At 42.7% G+C, this 24,338-nt stretch overlaps 2 protein-coding genes across 2 annotated transcripts in view; one reads left to right on the forward strand and one right to left on the reverse strand.

Moving 5' to 3' along the window:
- Positions 1–16,264, reverse strand: part of LOC310775912 (GTP-binding protein 2-like) — a gene marked incomplete at its 3' end in the record, with an annotated part of 25,094 nt that extends 8,830 nt beyond the window's left edge. The window contains exons 1-9 of the mRNA XM_083636036.1: positions 16,048–16,264; positions 13,569–13,595; positions 11,981–12,165; positions 10,911–11,022; positions 10,111–10,308; positions 7,391–7,565; positions 4,265–4,484; positions 1,986–2,121; positions 476–534 (exon numbers count right to left, since the gene is read on the reverse strand). Of these exons, the coding sequence (XP_083492162.1) occupies positions 476–534; positions 1,986–2,121; positions 4,265–4,484; positions 7,391–7,565; positions 10,111–10,308; positions 10,911–11,022; positions 11,981–12,165; positions 13,569–13,595; positions 16,048–16,227 (1,292 nt within the window). The 5' untranslated portion in view covers positions 16,228–16,264. The remainder of the gene's footprint in view (positions 1–475; positions 535–1,985; positions 2,122–4,264; positions 4,485–7,390; positions 7,566–10,110; positions 10,309–10,910; positions 11,023–11,980; positions 12,166–13,568; positions 13,596–16,047) is intronic.
- A 5,754-nt stretch (positions 16,265–22,018) lies between these two features.
- Positions 22,019–24,338, forward strand: part of LOC310775913 (ERO1-like protein beta) — a gene marked incomplete at its 5' end in the record, with an annotated part of 64,451 nt that continues 62,131 nt past the window's right edge. The window contains one exon of the mRNA XM_083636037.1: positions 22,019–22,171. Coding sequence (XP_083492163.1) covers positions 22,019–22,171 — 153 coding nt within the window. The remainder of the gene's footprint in view (positions 22,172–24,338) is intronic.

A 24,338-nucleotide genomic window follows, 5' to 3' on the forward strand; every position in this document is an offset into this window, starting at 1 on the left:
TTTTCTATGTATTAACGTTCCCAAAGTGTCTGATAACATCAGTAGCTGATGTCATCTGTACCGCGAGTCGATCTTGTAGGCGGGCAGATCTTACACCCACATCGGCAGGGAAAATTCCCGTCAATGGACGCTCAAGTCGGAAGAACAACCCGGAAACTCGGAAAACTTTTTTATTTTGAGAGTGAATTGCCCCACAATATGTATATATTTTGATTCTATCTTTTATTTTGTTGGTAACGTTGTAGAACCTGAATATTACACTAGCGTAGAGGTGCCAATAATGACGGTAAAGCTCACCCTCGAGTGTAATATTTCTTAATTCAGACGTTCACAGGAACTGAACAAACATATCTTCGCAACATACTTTTCCAGACTTTTTGTGCAATTCCCACATTTTTCCCAACCTGGAAGTGATCCTATTTGTTATACAGGCTTCCCCAGGCTTTCCCAGCCCTGCTGGTGACGTTCTGCTCACCTGTAGAGCGTTCCTCCCACCACCGTGCCAACATCAGGAACCGAGTAGATCTCATCCACCTGGAGACACAGAGACAGACACAGTCAACCATGGCACCATCATGGAGGAACCATGGCACCATCATGGAGGAACCATGGCACCATCATGGAGGAACCATGGCACCATCATGGAGGAACATTGGAGAATTGGCTGTTTGCAAATAATAACCAACGGTTAGAAAAAGCCTGTTGTGGTGTGGCTGATGGCCGACAGGCATCCACCACAGAGCCCTCTACATCGGGTTTATGCAGGAATCCTTCAGTTAAACTCAACACCTTTTAGAGTCGAACTGAACCCGTTCGTCACGTGCATAATGAGTCCGTTTCAGACTGAAAACATAGTTTTGTCTAAGATGACAGGTTGAGAGGCGGGTCATAGTATCATGTCGATGATTTTATTTGACAATTCTGGAGACTGGATTGGGCTTTGGCCAATCCTGGCGTGTTCCGCCTCCAAATCAAGTGGGATTCAGTCGTGTTGTGGCACTCCCCTCGGGAAGAGCCTTTTGACGGGAGGAGTGGATGTCAGCGACCCGCAGGCAGCCAGCTGCCTTCGTGTTGCCGAGCGGAGAGAGTGCAGCACGTCGGCAATGGAATCTCTGAAGTGCAACCCCTGACAACCAAGCTCTCGGATGCGCGCGCCATTATCACTGCTGTAACGATACGATATCCCTGGAATGCGCGTTTTAACGAGCCAGTTACATTTCTTTGCATTCTTAGAGATTATAGTTTTTGTTTTTTGTTCATGTTTCTAACAATTGGCCAAGTTAGTAGTTAGTTTATGGGATAGGAATTCTGCCAGATGACAGGCACTAGGCACCATTTTCTACTTCATTTGGACGAGAAAATTATCCTGAAATGAAGATTTGATTGACAGCTGCATGTCGTGATATGATTGGTTGAAATGGGGTAGAAATTTGATAGTGCTAGGTGATGTCAGCAAACTGTACATTACTGTTATCAATGAAATCTTGAAAAATGAACTTTTGATGTGAAAAAGTGTGAAAAACTAAAGAAATTAGATTGTTGTGATTTGTTTTGCATACATTATTAAATAGGTGCACTGCATACCCAGGTATTTGAACTAAAAGAAAAGAAACGTCATTTTTGGGTTCAGCTCGACTTTAAGAGCTTTTTTAAACCCCTTTCAATCCATTTTAAGACTCACGTCCGTCACATCAGTGATAGAGGTGTAAACCACAAGTTTCATTAGAACACGATATTATATCGATTATTTGGACAACGATACAATATTTGCTGATATCACAAAGTCTGCCACGATACGATATCGATTCAATTCGGGGGTCTGCGATCAATATGAGATGATATCATATGCCCATTTAACGCAATCAGCGTTATCACACACCCCATGTGTGTGTGTGTGTGAGATGTGTGTGTGTGTGTGTGTATGTGTGTGTGTGAGATGTGTGTGTGTGTGTGTGTGTGTGTGTGTGAGATGTGTGTGTGTGTACCTGGAACTCGGTGAGCTGCTGCATGAGCTCCTCCTGCTCCTTGCTGTTGCTGAGTGGAGGCAGGATGTTGAGGAAGACCTTCAGAAGATCCAGACTCTCTCCAGACACACTGGACAGGGTGAAGATGGGTGTGATGCTGCACACACACGCACATGCGTGCACACACACACACACACACACACACACACACACACACACACACACACACACACACACACACGCACACAGACACACACACACACACACACACACACACACACTGTAATATCTTTGTGTTCACATTTAGACAAGAATCCTTGAACACAAACAATAATAGATGCACAAACATTGGAAATCTCATTTGTGAAGATGATCTTGCTGAACACAAAACTCACAAACTGGTGTTCAACACTGAGCTTATTTCAGGCTTCAATCTAACAAAATCCCATTCAAAAATCCCATTGACTTGCCGACGAGGTGCTAACCTCCAGGTTGGCCTACAAAGATACCTCATCCCTGCTCTACACTACTATCACTGACATAGAGCAGTACCTGGAGGACTGAGTGAACAGTAGTATTAGCAGTAGTATTAGTAGTACCTGGAGGACTGAGTGAACTGTACTATTAGCAGTAGTATTAGTAGTACCTGGAGGACTGAGTGAAGTGTAGTATTAGCAGTAGTATTAGTAGTACCTGGAGGACTGAGTGAACTGTAGTATTAGCAGTACCTGGAGGACTGGGTGAAGTGTAGTATTAGCAGTAGTATTAGTAGTACCTGGAGGACTGAGTGAACTGTAGTATTAGCAGTACCTGGAGGACTGGGTGAAGTGTAGTATTAGTAGTACCTGGAGGACTGAGTGAACTGTAGTATTAGCAGTAGTATTAGCAGTACCTGGAGGACTGAGTAAAGTGTAGTATTAACAGCAGTATTAGCAGTACCTGGAGGACTGAGTGAACTGTAGTATTAGCAGTAGTATTAGCAGTACCCGGAGGACTGAGTGAACTGTAGTATTAGCAGTACCTGGAGGACTGGGTGAAGTGTAGTATTAGCAGCAGTATTAGTAGTACCTGGAGGACTGAGTGAACTGTAGTATTAGCAGTACCTGGAGGGCTGAGTGAACTGTAGTATTAGCAGCAGTATTAGTAGTACCTGGAGGACTGAGTGAACTGTAGTATTAGCAGTACCTGGAGGACTGGGTGAAGTGTAGTATTAGCAGTAGTATTAGTAGTACCTGGAGGACTGAGTGAACTGTAGTATTAGTAGTACCTGGAGGACTGAGTGAACTGTAGTATTAGTAGTACCTGGAGGACTGAGTGAACTGTAGTATTAGCAGTAGTATTAGTAGTACATGGAGGACTGAGTGACCTGTAGTATTAGCAGTACCTGGAGGACTGAGTGAACTGTAGTATTAGCAGTAGTATTAGTAGTATTTATTTATTTATTCATTTATTTATCAGGGACAGTGTACATTAATCAACAAGTCATGTAAGTGTAACATGACATGTAAATGTATCAGAGTTAGCTAGATAGCTAATTTCCATCTGTCGTCCCTGAGCGTGATGGTAAAAAACTAGTGGAGGACTGAGTGACCTGTAGTATTAGCAGTACCTGGAGGACTGAGTGAACTGTAGTATTAGTAGTACCTGGAGGACTGAGTGAACTGTAGTATTAGTAGTACCTGGAGGACTGAGTGAAGTGTAGTATTAGCAGTAGTATTAGCAGTACCTGGAGGACTGAGTGAAGTGTAGTATTAACAGCAGTATTAGCAGTACCTGGAGGACTGAGTGAACTGTAGTATTAGCAGTAGTATTAGTAGTACCTGGAGGACTGAGTGAACTGTAGTATTAGCAGTACCTGGAGGACTGGGTGAAGTGTAGTATTAGCAGTAGTATTAGTAGTACCTGGAGGACTGAGTGAACTGTAGTATTAGTAGTACCTGGAGGACTGAGTGAACTGTAGTATTAGTAGTACCTGGAGGACTGAGTGAACTGTAGTATTAGCAGTACCTGGAGGACTGAGTGAACTGTAGTATTAGTAGTAGTATTAGTAGTACCTGGAGGACTGAGTGAACTGTAGTATTAGTAGTACCTGGAGGACTGAGTGAACTGTAGTATTAGCAGTACCTGGAGGACTGAGTGAACTGTAGTATTAGCAGTAGTATTAGCAGTACCTGGAGGACTGAGTGAAGTGTAGTATTAGCAGTAGTATTAGCAGTACCTGGAGGACTGAGTGAACTGTAGTATTAGCAGTACCTGGAGGGCTGAGTGAACTGTATTATTAGCAGTAGTATTAGCAGTACCTGGAGGACTGAGTGAACTGCTGTGCGGCGGTCACAGCGTCGTCAGCGTTGGACACCAGCAGTGGGACTTTGTTGCAGCCGGGCTGTTTCAGCAGGCGCTCCAGCTGGCGCACGGTGCGCTGCACGGTGCCGCGGCTGCACAGGTCCACCTTACTGACCGCCAGGAAGATGGGCACCTTCAGCGCCATGGCCAGGCCCAGGTGCTCCCGTGTGGTGCCGGCTGCATGGGAAGGGAAGGGAAGGGGGGGTGTTCTGGTCATACTGAGATACTGTACTTTTACAGTAGAGATACTGTACTTTACAGTAGAGATACTGTACTTTTACAGTAGAGATGCTGTACTTTTACAGTAGAGATACTGTACTTTGATGCTGTACTTTTACAGTAGAGATACTGTACTTTTACAGTAGAGATACTGTACTTTTACAGTAGAGATACTGTACTTTGATGCTGTACTTTTACAGTAGAGATACTGTACTTTTACAGTAGAGATACTGTACTTTGATGCTGTACTTTTACAGTAGAGATACTGTACTTTGATGCTGTACTTTTACAGTAGAGATACTGTACTTTTACAGTAGAGATACTGTACTTTTACAGTAGAGATGCTGTACTTTTACAGTAGAGATACTGTACTTTGATACTGTACTTTTACAGTAGAGATACTGTACTTTTACAGTAGAGATACTGTACATTTACAGTAGAGATGCTGTACTTTTACAGTAGAGATGCTGCACTTTTACAGTAGAGATACTGTACTTTTACAGTAGAGATACTGTGAGATGCTGTACTTTTACAGTAGAGATACTGTACTTTTACAGTAGAGATACTGTACTTTTACAGTAGAGATACTGTACTTTGATGCTGTACTTTTACAGTAGAGATACTGTACTTTGATGCTGTACTTTTACAGTAGAGATACTGTACTTTTACAGTAGAGATACTGTACTTTTACAGTAGAGATACTGTACATTTACAGTAGAGATGCTGTACTTTTACAGTAGAGATACTGTACTTTGATACTGTACTTTTACAGTAGAGATACTGTACTTTTACAGTAGAGATACTGTACATTTACAGTAGAGATGCTGTACTTTTACAGTAGAGATGCTGCACTTTTACAGTAGAGATACTGTACTTTTACAGTAGAGATACTGTGAGATGCTGTACTTTTACAGTAGAGATGCTGTACTTTTACAGTAGAGATACTGTACTTTTACAGTAGAGATGCTGCACTTTTACAGTAGAGATACTGTACATTTACAGTAGAGATGCTGCACTTTTACAGTAGAGATACTGTACTTTTACAGTAGAGATACTGTACTTTTACAGTAGAGATGCTGTACCTTTACAGTAGAGATACTGTACTTTGATACTGTACTTTTACAGTAGAGATACTGTACTTTTACAGTAGATACTGTACATTTACAGTAGAGATGCTGTACTTTTACAGTAGAGATACTGTACTTTGATGCTGTACTTTTACAGTAGAGATACTGTACTTTTACAGTAGAGATACTGTACATTTACAGTAGAGATGCTGCACTTTTACAGTAGAGATACTGTACTTTTACAGTAGAGATGATGTACTTTTAAAGTAGAGATACTGTACTTTTACAGTAGAGATACTGTACTTTTACAGTAGAGATACTGTACTTTTACAGTAGAGATGCTGTACTTTTACAGTAGGCAAATGTTTGAAAATTCGGAAACTCAAGTCCCAGAAATCATGTGACAAGACCAAGGGTGTAGGGAATGTAATAATGTTATCTATCACATCTGCTAACCTGCTGCTCTTTGAACAACTCTGGATATTTATCAGCGAGATGTTTGGCCAAGCTGGACGTGATTTGCTCCCTTCGCCTGCAGCTTTGAAACATGGTTTACAGACGGGCTATGTTGTGTCTGTGTCAGGAACGTAACAGTGGGAGGAGCCTGGGAGGATTACACCGGAAGAAGCACCCATATTTCACATAAGGCATCATGGCACCTAGGAATAAGGTGGATATCGTGCTATTTCTAACTGTATAAAACATGTCTGATGGGTCTTTAAAACATGCCTATGAATTCTGTTGTAAAAAAAAAACTGTGTTTTGATAAGATAAGATAAGATGATCTGTTGGGATAGATCTATCTTTGGTGCAGTTGATTGTTTACTGTAAAAGTTTACATTCTACACAGCAGCTCTGCTACAGACAACAATGTTTGCTCTTCCACATTCAGTTGGCGGGGCGGCGCTGTAAGCGGGCAAATGAGTGTTACTTTGTGATGTCACAAAATCACAGACGTCAAAACGGCTCGTTGAAATCGGAGGCACTTTTTCCTTACATGGCTGGTGTGGCTTTATCTGAGGACCATCATGTGCTTTGAGACTTCCATGATGTTTCTATAGCATGCCCAAGTCCTTTATAATCAAAGAAGCGATGAAATCTTGTTTTACACAAGATAGGACCTTTAAAGCAGCTACGAGCAAGATTTTTGATTGTTATTAAACAGTCTAAATGTAATATTGATGCATCACATCTTACCTATAATAGTAGCTGAGACCAAAGCTGTGTGAATCGGAGATTGCTCTCTTGATGATTATAGAGTCTGTGTCTGTCTACTAACCTCGCGTCACCAGGCTCTCTCTCTCTATCTGTCTTCCGGCAGGCCGGATAAACCACGAAGTGAAACGAAACGGTTTACGGCAGCTGCCTCCCTTCAACCGCTTCGCTCTGCCTAGCAACAGACCATAAACACGGAGAACGCCATGCAGGGGCTTGCTACTCTTGTGAACATCTCTCGTTATATTCTAACAGTTTGTTTGGAAGTAATTTTGTTGCTAATTTTGTGGCTGCCGCAAACCGTTTCCTTTCACTTCCTGATCTGCCCCGGCCGCAGACAGACTAATCATCAAGACAACACTGGCCGATTCACTCGGGGTTTAAGCAAGACTACTCGGCGTTGGTCTCGTCTACTATTAGAGGTAAGATGTGAGGCATCGATATTACATTTAGACTGTTTAATAACAATCGAAAATCTTGCTCGTAGCTGCTTTAAACCAACATTTCTATTTTTCATATTCAAATGCATTTAGCCAGGTTCTTCTTCTTTAGACAGATTATTTGATCACTTCATTAGCTCACCTATGCCCGTGTTGGCGCTGACCAGCAGCATGGCGAAGTCGGGGCAGTAGCTGGTGAGGCCGGAGATGGTGGTCTTCAGGTACTTGTGGTGCCCGGCCAGGTCCATGAAGGTGATCATCTTGGAGGAACTCTCGCAGATCTCCTCCGCCGTCCGCGACTCGCTGTAGTTCACGACCTGACCACCGACAGCCAATCAGGTTAGAGACTGCAGTGTTTCCCAAAGACTCGGTCGGGACCCACAGGTGGGTCTTATTTGGGTCACCAAATAAATTAGCAGAACTTCTTCCGCACTCTTATTTAAGAGTAGTATATTGTTTTACTGATGCGAGGAAATAGGACTGATGCGAGGACTGCCTAAATGCATTCATTTGGTCTCATTGATAAAGTATTTGACATGGGAATATGCTTTCAATAACGTGCATAAAACAAAGTTGTGATTTATTAAACTTATACTCTTTGAAATGGCTGCTTTACCTCATCAAGATCATATAAGGTGATGTCAGGAATGTTCATTCATGCACAAATTTGTCACAATTTATAGATAAGACCTATGATTGGGTCATGATGGTTTGTCTTCTTTTTTTTAGAGCCCAACCGATACTGGACTTTTGGGGCCGATACCAATACCATCCGATATCAATATATCAGCCAATATTCTTATATTTTAGATATACACATTATATTACAAACTTTTTTGCAATGATCTCTCAAATATCAAAGACTTGAAAAAGATATAACTTGACGTGACTTGAGATATGTAATGTGGGCACAATATTTTACAGTTTAGCAATCAACTTTATTCTCCAAAATTGCATCAGTGCACTGTAAACTTCACTGGGGATTTAATCATTATAAATAACTAGAAATACAAAAACACAAATAGAACCAACATATCGTCGCTGTCGCGGCAGGACCCCGAATATCTATTTTTTCAGATTTTTATTTTTTGTCATGAATCAATGCCATTGGTCACCCTTCACGTCTCTGTGTGGGTTTTACCAAATAACCAATGGAAAAGCATTAAAACGAGCTTGTGATTAATTCTCGTAACACCATTCGCCCTCAATCTGTCAGTCAAACCTCAAAATTCCTCCCCTACCTCCGTCTGTACCCCCCTACGGAGGACACTAAACCCGGAAAAGTCACACGGCAGACGTGCTGTGTATTTCTGATATCGTTTTGTTTAATCCTGGCTTCCTCTGACGTGAATAGATCAATAAAATGTTTTCCAGTTATTCCTAGGCTGCAAACTTGTTTTAACATGCAAATTGGAGTGGTTTCTGATGAGAATAAAGTAACGTTAACGTTACGTTATGTCAGACTGTTCTCATCCCCATGGCAAGCCTTCCCTCGGCCATGAGAGAGGCGAGGAGCACTGCTGTACTGCTGCGCGCGCCCCCGCGGCCCGGAGCTTGCTGCTCCTGCATGTGCATACCAGAGGGGAGGCGGCCATCAGCGCCTGACTGGCCGGGAGAGAGTGCTTCCAAGTCGGACTGATAATATAAACAACATCATTTGAGCTTATCCAGGTAAGATATTAATAAAGTAATGACACATTCAGCGGGAAACTAACTATAATTAAGACATGTGCCAACTTTGATGACGTTTGGTTCAGTATTTTAAGAGCAAATAGGTTTTTTTAACTTCCTGAAAAGTTGCTGTTTTGGAGATTCGAGGTCCTGCCGCGACAACGACGATATATAACTTCAGTTAGGAAAAAGGATCAAATATACACAATATGCTGTCTATAACTTTAAAAAATAGAACAAAAAATATCGGCAAACATAATGGCCGATACCGATATATCGGTGATAGGCCAATATTGGCCGATAATATCGGCCGACCGATATATCGGTCGGGCTCTAATTTTCTTTATAAAGTGGGTCAGCAGAAAAAAGGTTTGTGAAACACTGGGTTATATAGAGCATTATACTGAAACACTGGTTATAGAGCATTATACTCAATTTAATAGGGCAAGATGAAACTTAAGTGATCACTGTGGGGAAACTGGGTTGTTGCTGCAATAAAAACACAATGCTAGATGTACTAAGTAGAAGCACGTGAATCAAAACTACACAGTGTATGAATCACAACAGCACAACACAAGACAAAGAAAAAAATTAACAAATACGCACAACATGGAAACATGCAAAAAAACAACGATGAAATATATTCTGTAGTACAGAAAAACACAAATGAGATTAGGATGACTGTAGCCTACTTCTATGACAAATGTATATTCATTCAACTATTTCCCCCCCAAAATAAAGTGTTACTACTTGAATGAAATCTCCCTAATATAAAATGCCCTGTCAGGGGTGTACTAATCTCTCGAGACAGACTTTCGACTTGCATCGAAAATCTGTCTGCAGGCTCCGTCAAAACTGGGATGTAACAGCGCTCGCACGCATGCTGCGCTTCACCTGATCAAAATGAAGTGAACGTGACCGGTGTGTTGTCAACACTTACCATTTTCAGCATATAGCAAGTTGCTACTTGCTACTAGCAACGAGCTAGAGTTGTTATTGTTGTTTCATAGCGACGGACGGATTTGAGAGCGACACGCAGGGAGCGGAAAAGAAATCCATTAATGGGCGGAGCCGGTCGGTTGGAGCCAATGGCAGAGCTTGCAGGCAGCTGAAAGGGATTTTCTTCCCCAGAGGCTAGAGAATTTGTTTGTTTGTTTAACCGATGGGTTCTCAGATTGGGGGTGTACTAACCTCTCCTTTGCTGTTGAAGCCCAGGATCTCGAAGCTGATGCTGGAGGTGCGGCCCGTCTGGATCTCGTGCAGATGTCTGAACAGGTTGAGGCGCGCTCGGCCGCGCCCATTGTCCAGCTCGCCCTGCGTCAGCACGCCCAGCAGGGTGGACTTCCCCGAGTCCACGTTCCCCAGAACCGCCACGCGCAGGTCCAGAAACTGACCGGTCACACAGAGACGGATTACATTTAGTCAATGCTCAGGTTTCACAAAGCACATTTTTTTACGGATGTTTGAGCAGGGTTTTTTTCCTGCATAGGAATTTTTGGTGCCCGCCAGTAAACCAGAGAAGATCCTGTATGTAACACTAGCTAACGTTAGCTTAGAAAAGAAATCCACTAATATCAACAAACAACTCACAACAAAAAGTCCAACAAAAAGTCCACCTAAGCAGAAAAAGAAAAAAAAGTTGTATTTAGTGAAGCCCGTCTGTGATATTGTGGTTTTAGCTGGCTAATGTTAGATAACGTTAGCTTGGTGCTCGCTCGTGCTGACGGAGTTCGAGCACATGTGCGAGCAACAGCCTGGTGATGACTGTGGTTACCACCAGTGTCAGTAAGAATGAGACATTCTGATTGATCCTTACTTATAGTACCTTTTGATTTAAGACACATTTAACAACCTTTAACTTCTAAAACCACGATAAGCTCTCGCTGCTGTCGGCAATAAGCAACAGCATCTTCTCTGGGAATGACGAGAACAAGAGGCAGAACCAGGACAGAGAGGTTGCTGGAGGACAGAGACCTTCACTGGCCTCTCACCTGCTGGTCGTCGGGAACTTTTCGAACCAGAACCTCTGCGATTTTCCGGCAGTTTCTGTCCGCGTCGTAGTCCACCTCTCTCTCTCTGAGCAGGGTGATGTCAGCACCGACCCTGGAAAGACAAAACCCCATTAGACTCATTAAAACAGAGTTAACACAGAGCTGACTGAACACTGACAAACAGGTTCTATACACAGGCTTCCTGCACAATTCCCATCGGAAAAAAATGCCATACTTTTCCCAAATGTAATTTCCTGAAATAATATGAATTTATTGTGGAATGACGCAGGGTGGAAGTAATTACGTTTTTCATGTAGATTTTTGTGTACTTGCAATATTTTTTGTATTTCTTAAAGTCAGTAATTAATTATACTTTTATTGAAGTACATTTTTTGTATTGCACTTCACTACATCTTAAATCACATACATTACAAATAAAATAACTATATATCTATATATAAATAAATATCTCGCCATCAGCAACAGAAACTGGACTGTTCAATGACTGCTTTACTTTGTTTTCTCATTTCTAATGTTTCCTGTGGCTGTGAAAATAATCTAGTCTCGTCTGTCTAACAGCTACAGTGTTCTGTCTCTGTGCTAAAGAGGAACTCAGGAACTTTTACTCTGAGGAAAAATACGAATCAATATTCATCTGATGGAACTGATATCGATTCATAAATCCCAATATCAATCTTTTAATATAATAATGGCTTTTCACATGGATGCCTGAAGCTTTAACTCTGTTAGACTCGCATGGTTTGGTTCTTAGCCCAACCAAATCTCATAAACATCTGTAAACATGAATATTTGTAATAATGCACCAGGTTAGAGGGTTCCTTGTACAATTAGCAGGATTAGTTCTTTGAGAATATCTTTCATATCCAAAGAAAATTGGGATTGTAACTGAAATATCGATATTGAATCGCACCAAATCGGAAATCAAATCCAATCTTCTTGTGTATCAGAATCGTATTGAATTGGGAAATCAGACTTTCCAGACCCATGTAGTCCCACAGTGCAGCACAGTTAGTGAACAGTAGTGATGCTGGAGATGTTTGGAGACCTACTTCTCGGCCATCCTCCTCAGGGTCTTGAGTGAAGCCTTCATGTCCTGGTGGCTCAGGCCGACCAGCAGGCCGTTATCTTCCACGCCGATCTGGTACACGGCCTCTCCTCTCCCCTCCTGAAGACGCCACTTCAGCTGCGTGGCCAGGTGCTCGAACCGGTACTGAGTCGGGTTCACCAGCTTCAGCTGAGAGAGGGAGGCACACTTCAGCTATTATGGGATGTAAGGCTGCGCTATTCACAGAGAAGAATACAATAAAATTGAGTACGACACTTTCCAAATCGCAAGCGAATGTGATTGGTGTGTCAGAGAGTTTCTTAAAAGGAAGATTTTGGCGATTTTCAACCATAGCCACTGTGTCGTCAACACTGACCTAGCAATGGTCGTCAACAATTGGTTTGTGGACTCGTGTTTTGAAGCCTCTAGTTTGGCGCTTTGGCCGCTGCTATTTTGGTTCTTGCGCAGCTCACGCGAGATGGCACGAGACAGTGCGCGCGAGACCAGGGCTTTCCCACAGAGCCGCCTGCTATTGGTCCGTGATCTGCGAGCTGCGTGATCACTGGACAGGCGACCTGTCAATCATGTCCAAAACATAGTCTTTTCTATCTTCTATTTGACTCTAAGCAGGATATACTAATTCACCTCCGTACAGTTGTCATGAGAGGTGAAATTAGCTATATACTGTAGACCAAAAGCATTTTTTTGAACCAGGCTGTAAACATGTCTGAAAATCGAGATTTAAAAAAATCAATGCTTTAAATATCATAAAAGTGGTCCTCATGTGTGAAGATTATCTTGCTGAGCACAAAGATCGTAGTATCATAAACTGTTGTGAACCACAGACCTTATTTCATGCATCTAACCAAAATCCCCAAACAACTAGAAATACAGCATCGTGGATGCATGCCTCCGCCAACAAGTGATCAGTCTACATCCCTGTCTGTTCAGACTCATACAAGCACAAATACCTTGAAGCCCACAGCGCAGTGGTGTGGCCATTTAACGATATGGCACTTTAGGTCATGTTTGGGAGCACCTCAACAACACGGCTAATTGTTTTCAACATGGAAAATGGTCCTACCCCCAAACCACCCACATCCCCCCAACCAATAGCTTGTGGATTGATTTCTTCTGTTGTTGCTCATCACATTTTGTCTCAACAAATGTGTTATGCATGCAAATACGTCTGATGAGTAAGGGGGGAGAAAATGTTGGCAATCTGCTTTTGGGAATTTTGCCAAAATGTTTTTGTATGTGGATGGATTATTAATTTCCCTTATGCCCCAGTTCACATGCTCTGTTAATGAAATAAAAAAATATATAATATAAAAAACAAATAGGGAAACACATCATCTTAGTCTGGTGTGTTGATCAGAGTTGTGATTAAAGGGTTGGGGTGGGCCCCGGAAGATTTTCACATTTCAAAGTGGGCCGCGGTATTCTAAAGTTTGGGAACCCCTAATGTAGAAAGTAGGGGTGTCAATATACGCTGCACTACATATCACAATATTCAGCCAGAGAAACACACTTTAATTTCAGTCCATATCAGCATGCACTAAAGTCAGCATGGGCAACAAGGAGAAAATTACCTTATACTCGATGTTTCCTTCTTCAGCCTGGGGACAGACAGAAGGCAAGAAGACACATTAGTCCTCTAAACACAGCTTTGCTTTCATAGTTTTTCCTACTTGAAGTTTCTCTCTGTACTTACTAAAATCCTCCTCAGATCCTCTTCCACTGTTAGACCTCATTAATCTGATGTTCAATACATACAGGCCTGTTTAGTTAAGTGCTGTCATTTATTTCGGCCACTTTTTGGTGGACCCACTTTCCCTCAACCTGCCTCCTCTAGTGGTACACCAGTTAGTGATTCCCTGCATTTCCCACAATGCCCTTAACCTTGCGAGTAGGGCTGGGCTATCGATATTATGGATATTGTGATATGAGATGGTCTTCGATGTTGGATATGGTAATATGATGGTATGGCATAAGTGTTGTTTTTTCCTGGGCTTAAAGGCTGCATTGCAGTAAAGTGATGTCATATTCTGAATTTACCAGACTGTTCTAGCCTTTACCCGCTTAGTCATGATAACATTACCGGTGATTATTTATCAAAAATCTCATTGTGTAAATAAATAAATATTTTGTGAAAGCACCAATGCTCATCCCTACCATATTGATATTGAAGTACTGGTAAAAAAAAAGAAGTGATATTTGATTTTGCAAAATAATCTCAAAAACCAACACGAAAAAGAATTGTGATGAGATCATGGATCGTGATCCTGCCTGAAAAAAATCATGACATGATATTTTTGCCCTATTGCAACACCCCTACTTCCAAGGCAGCTGGATTCACGCGAGATCATGAGATCACGATCACAATCACATGACAAATCCATCTCGCCACGCTCCAATCTATTGGTTTGAATCTGAACCACCAGTGGTTCAACCAATCAGCATCCTATGAGGCAGCTATGGGCGGGCTTTCAGTGTGGCGCCAGCGAGAAGGCAGAGGTGATAGACAGATGGTTCATCCAATCACCTGCCAGGTATTTTTTTAAAGTGCCTGCCCTTTAAAATGGATTCCCGTTCTTCCTAGATGGTTATGTGAAAACAAAACATCTGGCAGCATCAGGTTAAGAATGCCTCACCAATCGATAGAGAAATGAGTCTCTCTCCTCTTCTCTGATGGATTTCTCCCTGTATGACTGTTGAGCATTTTGAGCAACACTTTTCTTTTTCATCTCTCTGTGCAAATTATGCTCTATTGAATACTGGCAGGGTGGTGTTTAATAAAACATCCCCATTGGTAACTAAAGGATACAACTTCTGTATCAAATGTCTCTTTTAATCAACACCTTTTGGGGTCAACGCTTACTTTTAGTCTCTTCATCGCCGCTATTTTCCATATTGCATTTTGCTTTATTGTTACAGTATTAAATGCAAGGGACATTGCATTATGTAAGTAATAAATGGTTTATAACTATACATACAGTATGTGTTAATCTCATCTTGGTTGCATTTCTGCCAGACATTTTGCTGTTTACTCGGTGACCAACAGTTTGGTGACACAATTGAAGAGGGGAAAATGCTATGTTATGATCCAAATATAGACCAGCCACAAAAAGATTGTAGCCTCTTGACTGTTTGGTTGGTGTGTGTGTGTGTGTGTGTGTGTGTGTGTGTGTGTGTGTGTGTGTGTGTGTGTGTGTGTGTGTGTGTGTGTGTGTGTGTGTGTGTGTGTGTGTGCGTGTGCGTGTGTGTGTGTGTGAGAGAGAGAGATGAAGAAAGAAAGGGTGTATGGCATGTTTTAGGAGAACCTCACGCTAAACTCCATACAAAAATATGGAAATTTAATGTGACCTCGCGTATGTGGCGAAGGCACCCCACACCATCGAATTGAGATTCTAAATCGCTACAATCCACTCTTCAGTTTGGCATAAATATAATTCACCAAGCACCACTTGTTTTCACACAATATAAACTTTTAGAAATGTCTCTACTCTCCGTCCTGTTATGACCGTTATTACTGTAGCGTCCATGCTACATTACCACAACCTCCGGCTCCCACCAAAACACAGAGGTGGGCGGTGCTGCATCGCTGTAGCCTAACTACAGTATTATAACGTTAAAGTTCAGATGTTATTGAAATGATTGCTGCTTGGTGATTTGTGTCTGTGCCGAAATGAGACGTAGCACGTTACGACTCAGAGAATGTCTTGCATCACATTCTGTGGTGTTTGTAGCTTCGCCGATGAGCAAAGTCACGTTAAATCAGCAGATAGTTGTGCAGAGAGAGTTTAACATGACCCTCGACGATCGGTTATCTGGGCCAGCAGGGACAGCACGTTACTCACAGTCGCAGGCTAGTTTAACACTAATAATGACGGTATTTTCGATTCCTACTTTCCTATCAAATCAGTTTTATCGGCTAAATGAAGCGGGTAGCTTGCTATGCTAGCTATAAGGTTAGCTAGCTGCATCATAGCTAAAGTTAGCTAGCTAGCTGCCTGGGTGTGTGTATAACGTTAATCCCCATGCTGAGGACAGTAACGTAACGTCAGTTACCTCTGGTGGTAAATATGGCGGTGGAGTTTTGTTGTTCCTGGTCTTTCTACTTCTTCTTCTCTTTCCTCGTTTGCCTTTTTTCGTGCGCGACTTTTTCGACATCTTCCTCCCATTCCAGCTGCCTCCCTGCTCAGCTCTGCTCTGCTGCCCGGGTCCAGCAGCTACACACACATCCACCATCACTCACTCAGCTAGCTCAGGCTACTACTAGCTGCTGCTAACCCTCAGCTAGCCTCAGGCGAACAGCTGCTAACCCTCACAGGCGACGGAAGAGTTTAATAAAAACAGTAGCGACACTGCTGCGCTGCATCATTAAAACACGGCCCAGGTAGAGAACCGCAGCGGAGGATGCTCACTGCTCAGCATCATCACCACTGTCAAGTCACATGGTGGTGTGGAATAACAACAAACACCACTTCCGCTCTGAACTTTCAAAATAAAACGATCCAACAGGTTTGTCATCATGACATACGAATTCCGGCAAAACAAAACTATTGTGACGTCAGAGAACATAATGCCATGACGTCACGTGCCGAAAGTTGCAAGATCACAGAGGTCAAAATGCACACAGTGCAGCAACCAAGCGGGAGGAGAAGATGATTGAGACAGGTAATTCACAGGCGTGGTGGATAGGGGGCGCTTGAGCTACCCCAGCTCCTCACCCAAAGCACCCCCTGTAATTTTCTTTGGAGAAGAAACTTATGAAAACTTAGATACATAATGAATATAACAGGCTATTCTATATGGAAATATACAAAGTTTATTAGCCTATTTGCATCTTGATGAACGTTCCACCTTGATAACTAGGGTAGTGGCACTGAGAGAGGAAGATGAGGCTGCGTCTGACCTGACCCAGGTAAATGTGATTTTGTTTTTGGAAAGAGTGGGTCCAGGGTAGTCTGGGGCCAAACCCTCGTTCCATGTCATCTGGTGGAAACACACCACATCATCCGGTGGATGACGCCGAGAATGGCAAAAAAAAAAAATCTGCTCTGAAAACAGGGCATCATAGTAACAAAAAATAAATGTGAGGTGCGTTATCTAGCTATGTAGCTACAAAAATAAAATTAACTAACCATATAAAAGGAGGTCATAAACTTAAAACTTTGGGCCTGGTTAGCTGAAGCAGTTTAGCCAAAAATGATGGTGGAATAGGCTATGTGCCAATAACCCTGGACTAACTTTTTTTTTTTTTTTTTTTTACACTTTTTACACTTTTTCACACTTCTAAAGCTGTATTAATATCTACAGATGGAATATACAGTAGGCTATTGTTTGACAGTAAACGTTAATTTGAGACCACATTTAGGCTATTTCCTGTAAATTATTGTGGACAGCAGCCAGAGGCAGAATAGCCAGGATGAGCCACAGAGTACTGCAGAAAGTGAGGATTTTATTTTCCTAGGTCAGGATATGTACAGGATCTTGTATTTACAAGGCTGCAAATTAATGGTGAACAACAATGACTCAAATTAAACAACGAATAATAAAAATGTAAAAAGAGCTATAAGTAGGCTACAAATATGGGCTATATCTGGTTAACACAGACCCCACTAATAGTCCTAAAGCTCAATTCCTGCAGCATATTGCTAAACAGGCCCCCTCCCTACTGAAGGACTTAATAAGGGCACTCACACGTTATGACTGATCCGTAACAATTATGTATATTTACATTTAATCATTTAGCTGATGCTTTTGTGAAACGTAGGATACGTTCAGTTGTTTTAAATTGTGTGTGGTGTTTTTATTATTGTAATAATCATTATTTGTATTGATCAATTACTATACATTTCAGGTGACACCATTACAATTCCATGCAACCCCGACCCCAAGGTTGGGAAAGCCTGCACTATGAGATTTAATACACTCTCACTCATCATTGTACCGTGTATGATTGCCGTTTATTGGCCTGCCCTTTACACTCAAATCTCATTGGTACACTGTACCCCGTATACACTGTACCCCGTACCACCGTACCCCGTACCATGGGGTACGGTGGTGCAGTCGGTAGCACTGTCGCCTCACAGCTAGAAGGTCCTGAGTTTGATTCTCGCCTGGGACGCTGTGGGCGCTGGAGTTGTGACCCCCCCATATCTTCAGTGCCTACTGCCCAGGTGGGCTATCTCGTCGAAAGGGCCTTTCTGTGTGGAGTTTGCATGTTCTCCCCGTACCCCCCAGGGGGTTCCTCCGTACATAACCCCCCACTAAAAACATGCAGAAGATCGTCATCCGACCAGTGACGACAACATCTGAAGTTGGTCCAATGATGGTCCCCGGGCGCTGGAAAGAAAAAGCGACCACTGCTCCTGGCCTGCCCCCCGGAGGAAAGGACAAGCCTGGATGGGTCAAATGCAGAGGACATATTTCACCGGCCACCCAGCATGAGTGTGTGTTGTGGCCGCATGCATGTGTTGTAGTGTGTTTGTGTGACAATAAAGATGGGGTTCCGTCTGAAATCGTGTTTTTTTATCAACAAGGCAGTTTGGGTCATTTCTTCCTTAGTCTCTCTTAGTGTCCTCTAGAGAGAGAGTGGCGTCAGCGGAGGACCAAAATGCAAGACTCATTAGCCAATGAACAGCCAGGAATGGGTCTGGCGCTACTTTTGCATGCTAAAGTAAAGCTAATAATGTACAATTTGATTCAAGGGGGGGGGGGGGGGACCCTTTCAGAGTACAACACAAACTGTCTATTTTGCTGCATAGATTTAGATAGATAGATAGATTTTTTATTTCTGTGTCATGCCCCATATTCATGGTGCCCAGCCCGTCTGGGCTTACAAGACACAAATCATTCAAGTTCAACAATACAAACAAATCAGCAAACAAATCAACAAACAAGCTACAAAAAGCTCAAACATAAACAAGACAAGACAGAGTTGTATATTCAGATGAACAACTTCTCCATTCTGAGTTTCCAAGCCCTCCCAATAAACCTGGCCAAACTGAAGACTTCATCTTTGAATAACCATTCCAACTTAGCATCATCTCCTGACCAAAATAGTTCAGGTTTCTTATTTTGCATTAACTGAAATAGAGACAATCTTGGTTCCTCATATAGCGTACAATGAAACAAAATAATGAAATTAATCTTTCACAACACCTAATTCACATACAGTACATTAAAGTCTCTCCTCCTCAGCAATAGAATTGAACCTGCCAATCTCAATAGCCAAAGGGAGGGTACCCGTTCTCAACTGGGCACATAAAGATCTTCTGGATCTATCCAGGGGTAAAGTAACATAGGGTTCTGGAGTAAACATATTTTTAATTTGAACATATGTTCTGATTTTTGCTTTGAGCCAGATGTCATTGGCCCATTTTTCTTTATAGTCAAGAAATAGCCTATGTTTAATATAGCGAACACTACAACGTAAACTCGGCAGTGCTGCTTAATCCAGGACCTTACTTCCTGGAACTCTTGAGAGTAAAAAAAATGGTCCATTGGAGTGAATGGAGATGTCGGGACTCTTCTATCTAAATGGCTCTGGTCTCTCTCTATAGAGAGGCAAAGTGACCGCCTACTTCCTGCTTCAGCACTGTACCAGAGATTATCATCCGCCATTTATTTTCCAATGCACATTTCGTAAAATGTGTATAAAAATGGTACAGATATATTTAGAAACAGGAGAGATCGCATAAAATTTCACTTGGACCAAAACGTTAAAAAAAAATGCGGGTTTAAATAAAATATGTTTTCGATGTTGTTTTTTAAAGTTTTAGTCAAAATGAAATGTTCGGTCTCTCCCGATTATAACGTTAGCTGAAGCGTTTGGTTCGACAAAGTACAACTATTTTATAAGCATTTTACGAAATGTCTATGGGAAAATAAATGGCGGATGAAAATCTCTGGTACAGTGCTGAAGCAGGAAGTGACGTTCCACTTTGCCTCTCTATGTCAGACCCATGAGAGTTCTTACGCTGATACACTACAGTACCCTACATTACTGCATGCTGCAGCTCTCTCTCTGGGTCTGGGACACTCCTCTCACCAAACTGGTCTCGGAAGTGACCCGTTCACTTGGCCAGTGATTGGCGAGTGGTGGATTCACCCTTCACCAATCAGTAACGACTTTGCGATCACGAAAGCCCACCCACCCTGAGACCGGCCATCTAACTGGCTCCTGCAACATTGAGCATTTCAACCCAATCTCTCATTGGTGCTTTTTTTTTATCAATTTCCTTAATCGATTAATTGGTCATGTTAATGATCAATTAATCAAATCCTCATTATCTTCTCCATCTACACCAATCTTCTAACATCCCACCACAGGTCAGTCTCCATCTATAAATATGCCGATGATACCACCACAACCGGACTCGTCACCAACAACAACGAGAATCATTACTGTGAACAGGTGGCCCAAGCTGTCTGTCACTTGGTACCAGGACAATAACCTCCAACTCAACTCTTCCAAAACCAAAGAACTCATCACAGACTTCAGACGGAACCCACCCCCCAAGACACCCCTCTACATCTCCGGAGAACCCATAACCATCACGGACTCATACAAATTCCTTGGCACCCACATCAGCAACACACTCAAATAGCATGATAACACCAGTCACATAATCAAAAAGGCCAATCAAAGACTATTCCACCTCTGGCAGCTCAAAAAATTCAAAGTAAAACGTAATCTCCTCCTCCAGTTCTATACAGCCAGACAATCAATCACGTAATAAAGTCCACCGCATAATCAAAAAGGCATCAAAAATCACAGGCACCCCCCTCTCATCATTAGACTCACTACCACAAACTCATCCAGCTAACCACCTGTTCCAACTGCTGCCCTCTGGCCGGCGCTACAGATCCATATCCACCAAAACAACCCGGTTCAAAAACAGCTTTTTCCCCACTGCCATCAGGTCACTGAACTCCACTCACTCCTGAAGCAATACCCCATCCGCAATTTCTGTTCATGTTGAATGTCCTGTATTTGTCTTTATATGCTACCTGTACTGTTTGTGTATTGTCTGATATCTGTACTGTCCATGTTTTTTTGCTGACACAGTAGCAGAGTAGCTAATGTGCTGTAATATGCTGTAGCCTACCGAAAGCAAATTCTGCCGACTTTGTTGTGCAGTCCTAACTAAATGAATCTGAATCTGATTATATAAAAAAAAAATGCGTATGACATACAAAATGTAGGGTTTTACACCTGTTTTAGGCCTCAGGCCTTAGGTTTAGGATCAACCAACTTAAACTTCCTGCATTAGCTCTCATTGTGGTTGTGGACGTGACATATTTCAACATTGTATTACAATGTCCTCTGCAGTGAAAGTTAAATTTTGTCCTTGTGGTGTTAAATCATTTCAGCAAAGAAAATAAAATTGAGAAAATATCACAAGCAATGTAAAGATCAGGATTAACAGGAGCACGACTAAAGAACAGACTGGAGTTTGGTGGGAGCGCCGAGCGGGAAAGGCAGGAGGACGTTCTTCGTCAGTTTCCTAATGACAGACAGACGGACATTGTAGGAGGTAGGTAACCCCAGGAGATGGCAGTAGTGCACCATATGCATGCAAGCTGCTGTTAAACAAACAAGAAGAAGAAGAAGAAGAAGAAGCAGAAGAAGAAGAAGAAGAAGAAGAAGAAGAAGAAGAAGAAGAAGAAGAAGAAGAAGAAGAAGAAGAAGAAGAAGGATTTTATTTCGAAAGCTATGGCCGGAAGTCCCACTTATTCGCGTTGCGGCTAGCTTGACACCAGTCGTCAAAGCTGGGTGGACCAAAACTTGGCTCAGCTATGTTCTGTATCAACTTTACATGGCGAGCTGGTTTCTAATCTGAGGGACTTTAATGTGTAAAACAGTAATTTTGTCTCTACCCTCAACCTGCCGCGCTGCTCAGTGTAACAGCAGAAGCTTGATTACAGACAGTGTTAGCCTGCGGATGCTAGCGTTAGCTAACGCTACTCAAAACACGGGTCAGGCTCTGGCTTGAGTCGTGTTTGTTTTTGTTTCTCTCAGTAAGTCGTCATGGTGTGGATCAAGAGCACCTGTCAGGTGTGCGGCGTGTTGGTGTTGTTGCTCTGCCTTGTTTTGGGCTGGTTTCAACAAAACAACATCAAAGCCAACCCGCCCCACACATCAGCTGCTCCAGACAGCCACGAACACAGCTGCTTCTGTCATGTAAGTCATCTTACTGCAGTGTATGTATGTGTGAGATGTAACGCAGTATTTGTATTCCTTATAATGGCCTGTAACGTGGAATACGATACCTAACTACCTCCATTCAGACATTGCTTCTAGCATTTTCCACTGTCATATAATCTGACGTCACCATGTGATGCTAGCAAGCTAGCTGCAACAACTTGACCAGCTAACGCTAGCTGCCTCAAGAAGACTCCTGCCCTGTGCCTGTGTGTGACAAAAGACATTATTAACATCACTGCAATGTTTTAAACATGGAATCAACGCCACAGCCTGCGTGTTTCTGACTGAAACGTCAGACTTGGATCAGGAACAGTAACAACGTAGTTTTGAGATGTGATGTAACTTCACTTCATTTTTCTTCATGTAATTCGATCCGTATTACCAATTTCCCACATTTGACTCAGTCACTATCAGTGAAGTAGTAGACATGATCCTGTGCTGTTGGACACACACACCTGTGTGTTTACGTTCAAGTTCGTCAGTTTGGGCTTTTCCAGCTGCCGACAACGATGGACACTGTCCCCCTTACTGTCCCTGGGACAGTAAAGAGAAAACTACGCAGCTCTGTTGTTTTTTGTTTCCTAGTAGCAGCGAGCAAGTAGAAGCGCGTGGTGTCCTGTGATTGGCTGTAGCCAAGCTCCCGCCTCTTGTAGTCTCTTTGGGACTTGTAGTCTTTACCCGCCGAGGCGACCAGAATCGGCCAACGGCCCACGACTGGACAGAGAACTACAAAGTGTGTCCCTGCGCAGGGGGGCGGGGCTTAGTTTGACAGCTGGTCAAAGCTTGGGGGCGGAGTCAGCGGCAGGCATGGCGTTTTGAACTGACAGCAGCTGTCAGAGCCACTGGCAGACAGTGTTGTTGGGACAGAGAGGCAGACAAGTTCACGCAGTTGATTTAAATGAAGGTAAATTAGTCCCAAGCCATCCAACCACCAGCATGCTGCAGAGAGGAGGTTGCCTGCTGTTGACGTCTCTCCTGCCCGTCCTGGCTCTCAGTGGCTTGCTGTATCCAGAGGTCAGCTTCACTTCTGTTTGTTTTGTGTTTCTCTGGCAAAATGTCTGACTTTCAGCGAGAGCCGCTAACTTGGGGAAGTGAGAGAGAGAGAGGTGTTGCTTGTTGCTGATCATTTCACTGGCTTGGTGATTTGGCAGATTTCTAAAAGAGAGAGGATGTGGTTTCAGAGCAGGAAATTCACGTTTGTTTTGAACCAAGTGGCCACAGTGACTGACTAGTACAACACTCGTCACCAGTCACTTTGACAGCCAGCAGCTTCTTTACAAGAGCGATCTAAATGTTGCCAATTTGAGATGTTTAGATTGGATTAGGGCTCGACATGATCGTTGTCGATGACTTCTTGTTTGGATTTCATTTAGCATCCACAGCATTTTGGGGAAATTGAATTGCCAAATGGGACAGCTGTTACGGAGTTTGCACAGCAGCAGCCTGATTAATAAACTGGGACAACCTGATAAATTAAATGTGAAATAAGTTGAGCTAAACTGAAGAAAAGCTATCTTTATTTTAACAGCCAGCTAACCTTTTTTTTTAACAGGAAAGACCGCTCTGGCCTGAGACATAGAACAGGCTCAGGAGTCACTCAGACTGGACCGACTGGTCTCCATAGAGACGTTCAGGGTGCTGCTTGAAGATGCATTACATAGTAGGGAATCAGACTGCTCCGGTTTTTCCCAGCCTTCTTATTTGTCTGCGTCATTTTAGCTTGATTTTTTAAAAATGTTTTTTTTTAATGTGTGTGTTCTGTAATCAGCGCATCCTTGAAAAAGAGAGCTTGCTCTCTTCTTCTGTGGTGTTTTATGGCAGTTGGCATCCTTTATGTTGCATTACCGCCTAATGCCCCCCTGTTGAGATAAAGGTGTGCGTGTATATCTATCTATCTATCTATCTATCTATCTATCTATCTATCTATCTATCTATCTATCTGTCTGTCTGTCTGTCTGTCTGTCTGTCTGTCTGTCTGTCTGTCATCTGTCTCTCTCCCTCTATCTCTCTCTCTCTCACGATACAACGTTCCTACATTCACTTTTTCGTCGTCTAGTCATTCTTTAGGTCAGGCACATCTGGCTGCACTTTAGAAGCCAAGCAAGTGGGAGCTAAAGCTAAAGGAGATGCAGTTTGTGTGGTG

This window comes from Poromitra crassiceps (genome assembly GCF_964638095.1).
Source record: "Poromitra crassiceps genome assembly, chromosome: 4".
Taxonomy (NCBI): Eukaryota; Metazoa; Chordata; class Actinopteri; order Beryciformes; family Melamphaidae; genus Poromitra; species Poromitra crassiceps.